The sequence below is a fragment of the Petromyzon marinus genome, chromosome 79 (genome assembly GCF_048934315.1).
Source record: "Petromyzon marinus isolate PM22_M1 ecotype Great Lakes invasive population chromosome 79, UKy_Petmar_22M1.pri1.0, whole genome shotgun sequence".
NCBI lineage: Eukaryota > Metazoa > Chordata > Hyperoartia > Petromyzontiformes > Petromyzontidae > Petromyzon > Petromyzon marinus.
Window position 1 is genome coordinate 661,251 of NC_133745.1, and position 13,273 is coordinate 674,523.

The 13,273-nt window shown below is 46.0% G+C and overlaps 1 protein-coding gene across 2 annotated transcripts in view; it reads right to left on the reverse strand.

The window, feature by feature from the left end:
• LOC142907517 (paired immunoglobulin-like type 2 receptor alpha) overlaps nucleotides 1-2,532 on the reverse strand; it is a 38,549-nt gene extending 36,017 nt beyond the window's left edge. Inside the window, exon 1 of one of the 2 annotated variants that reach the window (XM_076057133.1) lies at nucleotides 2,323-2,532. In XM_076057133.1, coding sequence (XP_075913248.1) covers nucleotides 2,323-2,479 — 157 coding nt within the window. In that variant the 5' untranslated portion in view covers nucleotides 2,480-2,532. The remainder of the gene's footprint in view (nucleotides 1-2,322) is intronic. The other variant, XM_076057132.1, reaches the window with a different exon arrangement.
• Nucleotides 2,533-13,273: the final 10,741 nt, after the last annotated feature.

Here is a 13,273-nt window from a genome sequence, read left to right on the forward strand (position 1 = left end):
ACACACTGCGGGACAAATGAACACTGCCTTTGGGCGACAGTGATGACGCTCGTACCTGACAGCAAGGAGCACCTGGGGTCGAGCGCCCTCCCTGTGTGGGGGTTTGTGTGGTCTCCCCCTGTCCTGCAGAGTGTTTTAGTGGATACAAAAGCAAGTGTGTGTGTGTAGATGAGAGTGTGAGTTGTGCGTGGATGAGAGCCTGAGTGGGGGAGAGGGTGAGTGAGTGTGAGTGGATGAGTGGATGAGAGTGTGAGTGGGGGAGAGTGAATGGATGAGAGTGTGAGTGGGGGAGAGTGAATGGATGAGAGTGTGAGTGAATCACTGTTAGTGGGGAAGAGCGTGAGTGGGGGGAGGGTGTGAGTGAGTGTGCATATGAAGGTATTAGTGAGTGTGAGTGGGTGAGAGTTTGAGCGAGTGAGTGTGAGTGGATAAGAGTGGGAAGCGGTGGTGTAGCGGTTAGCGCGCTGCACTACGAACCCGGCTACCCCAGTTCGATTCCCCCTCACGGCCAACACTAATGACGATTATCTGAACCGGTCCTGGGTCTCCTCTAGGTCGACTCAGCCTCAAATGTATACCTGATGAGATGTTTAAACATTGCCACTAGGGAGACAAATGCGGGTGGGCGTGGCCACGCAGCCCATCGTATGCTGTGCCGGCCTTCATAGGTCCGACTCGCGAACAACATTACGGGGGATCTGTGAGCGGGTGAATTAATTGATGTGTGTGTGTTTGGCGTGTCGATGTTCTTCCCCCTCTTCTCTACGAATGTATTCCCGATTTCTGCAGTTTCCTCTTAAAGCTAAACAAAAGCCACACGCAGTGTAACCGCTAATGACCGAACCCACCAATGTTCTTTCAAATTACTCAATTGGATTAACACTCAGCAACATGCAGGGCGCCGTGGAAGCTGGGAGATGTTAACTTCCTCGCCTGGTATACAGGAAAACGTGGGTTCGACCCCGACCCCTGCTGTATATGTGGAGTCTGCGATGTCGTTCTCCCCGTGGTTGTGTTGATTTTTCTCCCTCCACGTGTATAATGAGCATCACCGCGCGTTCACAGAGTATTTATCTGCTGCGATCCCGACCCTGGCGACGCCTACTCTATATTTTGAGTTTGCATCTCGATACATTTGCACGTGATGAGCAATCATCTTTGATCGGCGGGTCGCTTCTGATGAAGAGCTACTTAGCTCAGTGGGTCTTACCTCGTCAAATTAAACGTCGTTTAAATGTAACAGCGTTGTGCGACGCATAGGGTGTACAGTCGGCCACAAGGGGGACACGAATCAACAGAAAAGCAAGGACAAACATGTTCAGATTTGTTTTAATATAAATTTTGATTTAAAGCTTTCGTGACTGCAGTAATTCATATTCTTAGTTCTTTCGGTAAAGTCACGTTGAAGGGAAACAACATGGACCAAGCCCAATGGTTAGGGCATCTGGCCATCGTATCAACAGAGCAGTGAAAAGTTGCCAGATCCACCACCCCCTTTGAGGAAATCATAGAGCCTATAAAGCCGAAAAATTCACACAGCGTAACATCTCGGAGCGCTACTGCTGCTGTCTGTTACCGAACAGCAGGATGTTTGCCGACTGACATGCGCATGGAAGCAAGAATCACGATAACTTAATAGTGAGCATTTACCTTTACACCTTCTTACTAATAATGCCACGGTGATACTGCCTTCAACTTAAATAATATATATAGTAATACGCCAACATATTATTGTATACCGGTTACAGAAACATCCGTAGCTCTTTCCGTCATTGTGAGTCGGGGGAAAGGAGGGGGGGGGGGTCCAGCACAGCCCACCCGCCCCCCCCGCCGCCACGTTGTAATGCGTCGCTGTGACCACCCCGCGCCTCGAGAAAGGCGACGCGATCTCGCAGAGGACCGCGTGGGCACTGAGACCCCGACAAGACGTGCGCGTGGACGAGCTGTTTCCCCAACTCACCACGATAGCAATCGGGCATCGGAAGTGTATTTTCATCCGAACAAAACATTAACTGAATTTATGCCGATGAGTAAAACAAAAACAACTCACTCCTCTGTAACGTCATTTTTCTTGGTCGAAAACTTTCCACTATCGGGATGGAGTAGATTATCTACTTTTATTATCACCGCGCCGAAACCTGCAACTATATCCCAGTTCCTTTCGACCGATTTTGATTCACCCCCCCCCCAGCGTTGTCCAGAAAGTGCCGCTCGTCTCATCGAAGCGCAGAGTGATCAAGACGCCGGGTCCCCTGTTTCGGGAAGTCGGGAGTGGGGGGCGCGTGTAGGGAGCAGAGGCGCAGCTCCACCCCGACGCGTTACCTGCAGCGCGAGCTGCGTGGAGTAGCAGCAGCAGCAGCGTGGCGGGGATCGGGGAGCGACGCCTCCAGCCCATGCCTCTCTCTCTCTCCGCACGAGCCGCGGGGTCTGACAGAGCCCCGCGCAGGATGCGTCGTAGACGGGGGCACTGCACGTGCATGGGGAAGTTCCCTGCACTGCCAGGCGATTGCCTTCCTCAAACACTGGCTCTAAAAAACACGGAATTGATGATTGCAAATTTCCCCCATTGCCCGTTGACGAAGCATGGGGGTCGCTCGGAGACAGGGCTCCTGACTGTGAAGGAGGAGGTTGTAATCTGTAATCTCGATCGTGTTGAACCCAACGCCATCGTGTGTTGTGACTGGGTTTCGAGGATTGGATGAGGATAATTATGATGATACATTTCAATAATAATTTACCTAATTATCCAAGGAACTATTTTTTTCAGAAGCATCCTGCCACATCGGAATGCTTGTTTTAAGATGTTTAGAGACTATTAACGATGTGTGCATATTATTCACGTTGGAGGACACCTTAGAACCCTTTTTAAAAAGCACTCTTTATGCGAGGCAGCACTCTATCCCCATACAGATGTAAACAGATGACCATTAGTCCATTTGCTGCATTGCCTTCTCCTTGCGAGCCAGGGTATGGCACCCAAGAACTATGAACTTTCTTTTACCAGATAAGGCCCACTTCGCGATGCAGCTCTTTTTCAGAAGCGACCTGGCCACAAATGATAGCTCATCGAAGTGGCTTATTACGTGGACAATTAATACGGCCACATTCTCTCTGTATATTTCTCAAATGTGGCAGTAAAAAAACGGACAAAAAACTTCACACGATCAGATAATCAACACGAAAAATCACAATATACAGGCGTCAGGGTCGGGATAGAACCCACAACCTCCTGTAAACCAGGCGAGGTAGTTAACATCTTGCCACCGTAGTGCCCTCAATGCCCTCGAGAAGGGAGTTTCATAATATTTATGCGATCCACCAACCCTCACCTCCACAGTGCTGGATTACATGCCATCTGCAGAGACACTGAGCGATTGAGAGGGTAGGAGAACCAATCAGATAGTTTAGTCCTAAGGAAACCAATACAGGGAGAGACAGTGACGAGCGGCAGTGGAGATCGGTGAATTATCCAAGTGTAGTGCAGATTTTCTAATTCGGATTTTATGCATGAACATGGCTCAATGTAGATTTCTTCTTCCATATAGTGATGAGAGATTGATACTCTTTGGTTATATTTGGTAAAGTTACGTAGGTAAAAAATAAAACAACAAAAAATCACGACGTTTCGGCCACAACACAAGCGGCCTTCATCAGGTGAAAGGATCAGGCTGTCTCGAGGACAGCGCTGGAGTGAAACACAGCCACGCTCAGACCGCGACCTTATTGATGGTGTGAAAAGGGAATTTAAGAGCTGCGAAAGTTTGGGGTACCACTACTTGAAAAATATACTGTACCATTGAAAATTAGTTTAATGTTTGGTTCGATTTAGAACATCTTTCCAATGGTTGCTTAATTTGAAACCATCTTCTCGGTTGAAATTGTGTCTGTGCTTGTAGATCTGAATTGCCTCGTGAACAAATCTCTGATAAAAACCCGTGGGTTTGCAAAGAACCTTGGTATCGGAGAAAATTATATCGTGATCACCCACAGCGTTGTAACAATGATCAGCTACGGCAGAAGAATTCGTTTTACCGTGTTTCAAATCTGATTTGTGCTCGCGAATTCGGTCAGAGACATGTCACTTTGTCTCCCCGATATAGCAATCACCGCAGGTACAACTCAATTTGTAAACCCTGGGGTACTGTAAGGCAAGAATGACATCCTTCACGGATGGGATCAGATCACGAATTTTGTGTACTCTATTGAACCGAACCAGGATCTTCTGTTTGTTTAGAATTTTGGAAATCATTTTAGTAACGCCTTCTATATATGGTAGTGTGATGGTTTTGACCGGAGTATCAAGTGGTTGTTTCTGTATGGAGGGAGAAACAGCTTGGCGGATGGTACGGTCAGAGTATCCATTCCTTTTGAGGGCCAGGTGTACATGTTTTAATTCAATGGTCAGGTGGTGTTGGTCCGAAATGCAATGAGCCCTATGGTATACAGTTTTGATGAGAGAATTATTCTGGGCTGGGTGGTGGTGGGAATCAGGCTTCAAGTAGGAATCCGTGTGGGTGGGTTTCCTGTAGACAGAATGCCCCAATGAGCCATCAGGTCTCCTCTCAAACAGAACATCCAAGAATGGTAGCTTGCCATCTTTCTCCACCTCCATGGTGAATTTGATGGCGGGATGTCTGGAATTGATGTGGTGTAGGAAAAGGTTCAGAGCTGGGAGGCCATGTGGCCAAATGACGAAAGTGTCATCCACATATCTCTTCCACAGGGAAGGTCTGAGGGTGGAAGTCTGGATGGCGTCTGATTCAAATTTCTCCATGAAAATATTGGCTATCACTGCTGACAAGGGGGATCCCATGGGCGTACCCTCATTTTGTTTGTAGAAGGAGCCAAACCAGTTTCCTCGCACACAGCTTAAAGGTCGCGGTCTGAGTGTGGCTGTGTTCCACTCCAGCGTTGTCCTCGAGACAGCCTGATCCCTTCACCTGATGAAGGCCGCTTGTGTTGTGGCCGAAACGTCGTGATTTTTTGTTGTTTTATTTTTTACCTACGTGACTTTACCGAATAGAACCAAAGAGTATGGATCCTTGCAGTCACGAAAGCTTTAAATCTAGAAAAGATGAGAGATTGACCTTTAAGTAGAGGTCACAATGGTGGTTCCTGAATGGTACATCCAGCGCAAACCCAAGAGCAGCATGATAAAGGGTATGTTTTTTGTTTGCATGTTCACGTGTGGTTAATGCAGACAGGATTACTTGAAAAAGGATTATGTTTGGTGTTTTAACATCTGAACACTTGTTTTATTGCCAGAAAGGGTAAAACCTATTGTTATATGGGGTTTAGTCTGTTTAGTGGTTTCTTAGTAGCTGATCTGTAAGCAGCGTTACAGTAGTCAAACAGTGGTAAAAGTAAAATGATAGCTTCAACAATTTGCAGGTGGAATAGAATGGGAAAACAGTGTTTATCTCTGCATAATAACCCTATTGTTATATTATTGTGTTTAATATATGATTAATGTTGGGTTTGAATGTGAGTTTGCAATCAGTAAACCCAAGTATTTGAAGCACTCTGTTTTACAATTATTCTGTTTCTGATATCTGTTATAGGTGGAGGGCATGAAACTGGATTTTAGTTTGAAAAAAAGATCATGATCTTAATTTTTGGTGGATTTACGAACAATTTTAGTGATGAAAATTGATGATAAATGAAGTCAAAATTGTGTTGGAGATTTTGTTTGACTTCGTTCACAGATTTATCCCGATAATAGCATGCCAATGTAATCAGCAAAGATATTTGATTCTCAGTGATTTAAGTTTAGTCCAAGATTGTTATCATGAGAATAGAATTGGATCCAGGTACACGGCATCTCTATGTACCTTTCAAGAATGGTCTGAGAGGTACCGTTGAAATCTCTGGCAAACCTCCCGGTTATTACCAGAGATTTGTCCACGAGGCCATCCAGATATACAAACACAGACACAACTTCAACCAAGAGGATGGTTTAAAATTAAGCAACCATTGGAAAGATGTTATAAATCAAGTCACACGTTAGCTGCCTTTTAATTGTACAGCAATTTTCAGTGGTGGTATGCCAAACTTCAGCTGCTTCTTTCGTTTTGAAAAATGGGGCGTACTCGCATGCCATCGCCTCCCCCCGAACCCCCTCCCCTGCAGCTTAACAAAAGGCGGCTTAACTCAGCCCTCCTGTCCACCCACGTTCCTTTCTGGCTCCTCCCCCCCCTTAACCTATATATATAAACCCGATCGTCTCAGAGCTATGCACTTGTCACAGATATTCTGCTGTGACTATTCCACCTGAGGACGGAAGCTTGTGTTGCCTCCGAAACGTCGTGATTTTATTGTTTTCTTTTATTCTATTTTACCTACATGACTTTACCGAATAAAACCAAAGAGTATGAATCCTTGCTGTCACGAAAGCTTCACATCTAGAATATTTATCATCATGGTAAAATAAACTCTCAACACGGGGCTGGACGAGCCATGGTCCTCCTCTGCTGTCACTCCATCTCAGAATTTCGCCGTATATCAACACAAGAGGAGCTCGGTTATCGGAAAGAAGAAAGAATATGGGTTATAATGAGCTCGCTTGCCAATCACCCTCTACCCCTGTGACTCATCCATAGACAAACACAAAACATAGCAGCCCCTTGTCTCGTCAGAGGGAGAAAAGAGGAAGTTACAACCCCATCTGCCTCTCTCCTTGCACAACAATATCGGCAAGCTCACACCACCCCACAGCCCCTCATATCCCTATCCAAGATAGCAAACTGCCTTGCGAACATAGATCAAGATGCACGCACCCGATGGATCGCGATGCACGCACCCGATGGATCGCGTGGATTGCGTTAACGTGCCTGAAATCGACGTTTTCATGCATCACTGAAACTATGCTCGCGTCTAGAAAAAAAACACACAAACTCAATTGGTATTTTGATTTAAAGCTTTCGTGACTGCAGTAATTCATATTCTTAGTTTTTTCGGTAAAGTCACGTTGAAGAGAAACAACAAAATAATAAAATATATATAAAACAATAAAAAATTCTCACGACGTTTCGACCATAACTCACCGTTTGAGTTATGGTCGAAACGTCGTGAGAATTTTTTTTATTGTTTTATATATATTTTATTATTTTGTTGTTTCTCTTCAACGTGACTTTACCGAAAAAACTAAGAATATCAATTGGTATTGATAACTTGAATTCCGCAAGAGTGAACAGGCTCTCGAAGACGGGCGCTGGTATAGTCTACGTACACCAGCGACAACGCATGTTCTTCCCTCCATTCGACCATGGGTAAGGATCACCTCAACCCCCTTTGACTGAAGATAACTCTCCCCGGCAACCAACACGTCATTATCTATGGAACTCTTTTTTTCCAGTATCAAAAAATATTCAAATATAAGAATAGGGTTGACTCTTTCTGGCAATAAAACGGGTGTTAAAATGTTAATATGTTAATGCAGACGCGATGCCTTGCAGAGGTATCTGTTTGGTGTGTGAACATATTAACTCGGCTCCTGTTTTATTGAGAGAAAGGGCAAAAACCTATTCTTATTTTTCATCAACACATTCTTGTGTGCTGATACTTGCCATCAAAAAGCTGTGGTTTCAAGTCGCTGGGGCATACACGCACGCCATCGCATCCCCCCGAACCCCCCTGCAGCTTATCAAAAGGCAGCTTAACTCAGCCCTCCCACCCACCCACGTTCCTTTCTGGCTGCTCCCCCCCCCCCTTAACCTATATATATAAACCCGATCGTCTCAGAGCTGTGCACTTGTCACAGATATTCTGCTGTGACTATTCCACCTGAGGACGGAAGCTTGTGTTGCCTCCGAAACGTCGTGATTTAATTGTTTTTATTTTATTTTACCTACGTGACTTTACCGAATAAAACAAAAGAGTATGATAAATATTATGAATGGGATTTTTGGCGTAAACTGAGGTTTTGTGGTTCCATACCCAGCGCATGAATTTCTGGGAAATGGCAACTAAGGTGGCGTTTCCCAATTTGGTGCCATCTGCTGTTAGAGTGAAACGCTTTAAGGAAGTTGAACTGCTTGAAGAGGCGAAATAGCGCTTCGTTTTTGTAAGGAAAGTAAATATCACACCGAAGAAGATACGGCGAAGAAAAGAGAGTTAACGTTCAATTTATCGTAAGGACAAATTATATGCCCGAAGCAGAAGCTTCTGGCATACTCATTGCATTATTGGTCACTTTGGTGTTCGAAATACGAACTCTTCTCTGCAAAATTAATCTTACACTGCACTGTACTGCAGTGTGGTTGGTCCGAAGGCCACACCACCACCCCTACCGCCACCACCCCTCCCCTCCATCCCCCCACACCACCCCTGCCCCCACCACCCTCCCACCACCCCTCCCCCACCCACCCCGCCCCTCCATCCACCCCACCACCCCTACCCCCACCACCCATCCCCTCCATCCCCCGACACCACCCCTGCCCCCACCACCCTTCCACCACCCCTCCCCCAACCACCCCGCCCCTCCATCCACCCCACCACCCCTCCCCCAACCACCCCTACCCCCACCACCCCTCCCCTCCATCCCCCGACACCACCCCTGCCCCCACCACTTTCCCACCACCACTCCCCCACCCACCCCTCCCCTCCATCCCCCCCACCACCCCTGCCCCCACCACCCCTGCCCCCACCACTTTCCCACCACCCCACCCCACCCCTCCCCCACCCACCCCGCCCCTCCATCCCCCCCACCACCCCTCCACCAACCACCCCTGCCCCCACCACCCCTCCCCCAACAACCCCTTCCACCCCCCCACCCGTGCCCCCACCTTCCCCCCCACCACCCGCCACCCCTGCCCCCACCACCCACCCACCACCCCTCACCACCCCTGCCCCCACCACCCCTGAAAACAATTACAATGGATACCCATTCACACGCACTGTGATAAGAGACGTTAACTCCCTTGTCTGGTATATAGGAGATCGGGGTTCGATCCTGACCTCGATGCCTGTTGTATATTTGGATTTTGCATGTCTCTCTCTCTCTCCCCGTGGTCGCGTGGATGTTCTTCGGGTCCTCTGGGGTTTTCCCTCCACGTTTAGAATCAATGTGCGTTTGGAGAATTTGGCACCTGATGGCATCATCCAACTTCGTTGGGCTGTCATTTGTGATGGCCAAGTCGCTTCTGAAAAAAGAGCTACATCGCAGCTCAGTGGGCCTTACCTGGAACAATAAAAACAGTAGTAGTAGTATTCTTAGCTCTTTTGGTAAAGTCACGTTGAAGGGAAACAATAAAATAATAAAATATATATAAAACAATAAAAAATTCTCACGACGTTTCGACCATAACACAAACGGTCGTCATCAGGTGTGTCGGTTTGCATGAATTTATTTATTTTTTTAAAGTGTATTTATTTATTAAAAAAACGTCAGCGCCACGCGCAGCGATTTGGCAGTTTATTTAGAAGGACGAGTCCATCTATGTTCTGAAAAGAGGAGGGGGGAGACGAAAAAAGAATGTATGCTGTCTGAAAGCCACTGTAAGCGTGAACAATCAATTAAGACCTGAAATGATTTATCAAATCTTTCCAATGATTGCTAAGCCAGAATCCATCTTCTCGGTTGAAATTGTCTCTGTGCTTGTATATGTGGATAGCCTCATGAACGAATCTCTCATGGTAGCCAGATGGCTTACAAAGAACCTCTGTCTTGGAAAAGTCAATGTCATGTGAGCCTACTGAATTATAACAATTATATAAATTAAAAAAGAGGGATGATATTGTAGTCCTCTCAGCTGACAAGGCTAATGCTACTGTCATCATGGATAAAATAGAATACAACAAAATTAAAGAATTACTCGACGATGGTAGTTATACAAATATAAAAAGAGATCCCACCAACAGCCTCGTCACATAAACCAACAAAATAATTTCTGATTCAACCGCATTAATTGATCAATCTAAACAGTTTTCGTTGAAACCTTCTGCTGCAAGGCCACCAAGATTATACGGCTTACCAAAAATACATAAAGTAGATACACCGCTTCGTCCCATCGTCTCTACTATCAACTCCCCCACCTACAAACTGGCTCGTTTTTTGTCTGAAATACTGCGTCCTTTCACTGGAAAAACCACCTCTGCGGTACAAAATTCTACTCACCTGGTATCGACAATCAAGGGTATTTCCCTGTCCCCAGACGACCTGCTTGTCAGTTTTGATGTAGTTTCCTTATTCACCAAGGTTCCTGTACCTGATACCATCGCAATCATTGAAGACTTGGTTCATCAAGGACTAAACACTGAGGTACCTCCCCTGGTGAGACACTGTTTAACCAATACATACTTCACTTGGAATGGAACTTTCTACAAACAAACTTAGGGCACCCTAATGGGCTCCCCCCTATCTCCGGTTATAGTTAACATTTTCATGAAGAAATTTGAGACTGACGCCATCCAGACTGCGACTCTGCGCCCAACCTTATGGAAGGGGTACGTGGATGACACTTTTGTCATCTGGTCACATGGCCGGCCTGCTCTAGACCAATTCTTCGACCACATCAATTCCATACACCCAGCCATCAGATTTACCATGGAAGTCGAAAAAGATGGCAAGCTACCTTTTTTGGATGTCCTAATTAAAAAGAGACCTGATGGTTCAATGAGCCACTCTGTCTACAGGAAAGCTACCCATACGGATGCTTATCTGAAACCGGATTCCCGCCACCATCCATCACAGAAGAACTCTCTCATCAAGACTCTGTATCATAGAGCCCAATGCATATCCGACCAGGAACACATAGGCAGTGAACTCAAGCACGTACACCAAGCTCTTAAGGCTAATGGTTACTCCGACTATACAATCCGCAAAGCTATCACTCAAACCATGAAGAAGGACCCTCTTGAGGAGCCTTTCAAAACCATCACTTTACCCTACATTGCGGGGATCACACAAAAAAGATCTCCAAAATCTTGAATAAACACAAGATCCAGGTCCGTTTCAACACATTACATGAAATCCGTGATCTGGTTCCGTCTGTAAAAGATGTGATTCCGGACATACAGTACCCTGGTGTCTGCAAACTAAGTTGCCTCTGTGGTAGTAGTTACATTGGATAAACCAAACGCCATGTCTCGGACCGCATTCGTGAACACAAAGCAGACCTTAAACACGGTAGGACCAACACCTCGGCCGTGGCAGATCATTGTTATAATTCAGTAGGCTCACGTGACATTGACTTTTCCAAGACAGACGTTCTTTGTAAGCCATCTGGCTACCATGAGAGATTCGTTCATGAGGCTATCCCCATATACAAGCACAGAGACAATTTCAACCGAGAAGATGGATTCTGGCTTAGCAATCATTGGAAAGATTTGATAAATCATTTCAGGTCTTAATTGATTGTTCACGCTTACAGTGGCTTTCAGACAACATACAATAATTTTTTCGTCTCCCCCCTCCTCTTTTCAGAACATAGATGGACTCGTCCTTCTAAATAAACTGCCAAATCGCTGCGCGTGGCGCTGACGCTTTTTTATAAATAAATACACCGTTTAAAAATAAATAAATTTATGCAAACCGACACACCTGATGACGACCGTTTGTGTTATCGTCGAAACGTCGTGAGAATTTTTTATTGTTTTATATATATTTTATAATTTTATTGTTTCCCTTCAACGTGACTTTACCGAAAGAGCTAAGAATATGAATTACTGCAGTCTCGAAAGTTTTAAATCAAAATTTAGTGGTAATAGTATTGTAGTCGTAGTGATAGTATTGTAGTCATAGTAATAGTATTGTAGTCGTAGTAATAGCATTGTATTCGTAGTAATAGTATTGTAGTCGTAGTAATAGTATTGTAGTAGTAATAGTATTGTAGTAGTAATAGCAGTAAATTGATGTGGCGGAGGTTATCTTTCGATCCAGGTGCCAGTCGCCACTGATGTGGGCCAGAAATGAATCTGTGCCCCCATCCCTTTGCACATCCGAAACGCAAATGCACCTCTGACTTTTAAGAAACAACTTAAGGCCTCTTTCTATCTCTTGGGCCAAGCTTTCAAGCGGCCCTGAGCTTGGCGCCTCTGAGTTAGTTGACTAGCCTGCCAAATCTGGCGCCTTCTAAATGTCATCAATATTATTGTACTGGGTTCAAACTTGAGAGGACTTCGCTCTTCTAGAGGCAGCACGTTTATTTCAACATTACAATAACAAAAAGGGGTACGGCCCCTTCCACCCGATACCTAGGGAAGTATTCCCTCCGGGCTAGACTGCCCTAACACTGGTTACGCTCTAACCTCTTCGCTGGTTAAGCTTTGAACCGACCCTAGCCAGGGGTTCGGGTTCTGCCCTTTGGGCTCTTCCCTTCGGGTCTTCAAGGTGGCAGCTCAAGGGTGGCTGAGTCTTCAGGTAACGGCGCTCCCAGTCCCGTTCAGGGGACCGTCTTTTATACTGGTCTCTGGTTCACTCCGCCCCTAGCCACTCCTCCCTTCTGGAACCGTCTGGAGGGGCCTGGGGAGTAACATTATCCCCCAACCCCCTTTCTGGGGGTCTGGAGGTTTTGTACCTCTGGTCCCGAGCAGCCTTGGGGTTGACGTTGGCCCAACGACCTGACTCATCATCATTAGACTCCCTTCTGCCCCCTGTTGACTCGAGGCCGTTATTACAGGCTACAAGTGGCAATCGCGTACAGCGCTCTACGATGGCGCTACATTATTATTATCATCATTGCACTAACCGCAGGGCATGGGCTGATGTTAATCTGTCTGGTGGACGTGGCAGAGTTCCTCGCGATGCTGCGAGCTATGCATTGAGTTAAAAAAGAACCGCATCTCATCACCAAAACCCGCGTTGTTTTAATTGATTTCTTTTCTTTGTTTTAAAGCTACCTATCTACGCCGGAATGAGTCGCACTGCATCTTAGGAAACTGTTTTCAGACAAGTAATAGCAAATTCATTATAACGATTTCAACTTGTTAGGCGCCGTCCAGTATTCGCTCGCTCTCGTTGAGACAGAGGGAGGCTGGTGCGGCCCAGAGACGCGAGGAGCAACAACAGACGAGCGGAAAGGCAGCAGATATGCGGTTAAGACCCGGCCACATAATGAGCGTTTGTACATGTGGGAGAAACCCTGAGTCACCCTTTTCAACAAAGTGAAAATGTGAACTACCTCGCCTCGTATACAAGATGTCGTGAGTTTGATACCGACTGTGACGCTTATTGTATACAGTGGTACCTCGGTTTTCGTCATTAATTCGTTCCAGAAGGTAGTAGGACTTATACCGAAAATGACGAACACCAAACGAATTTGTCTCATAAGAAATA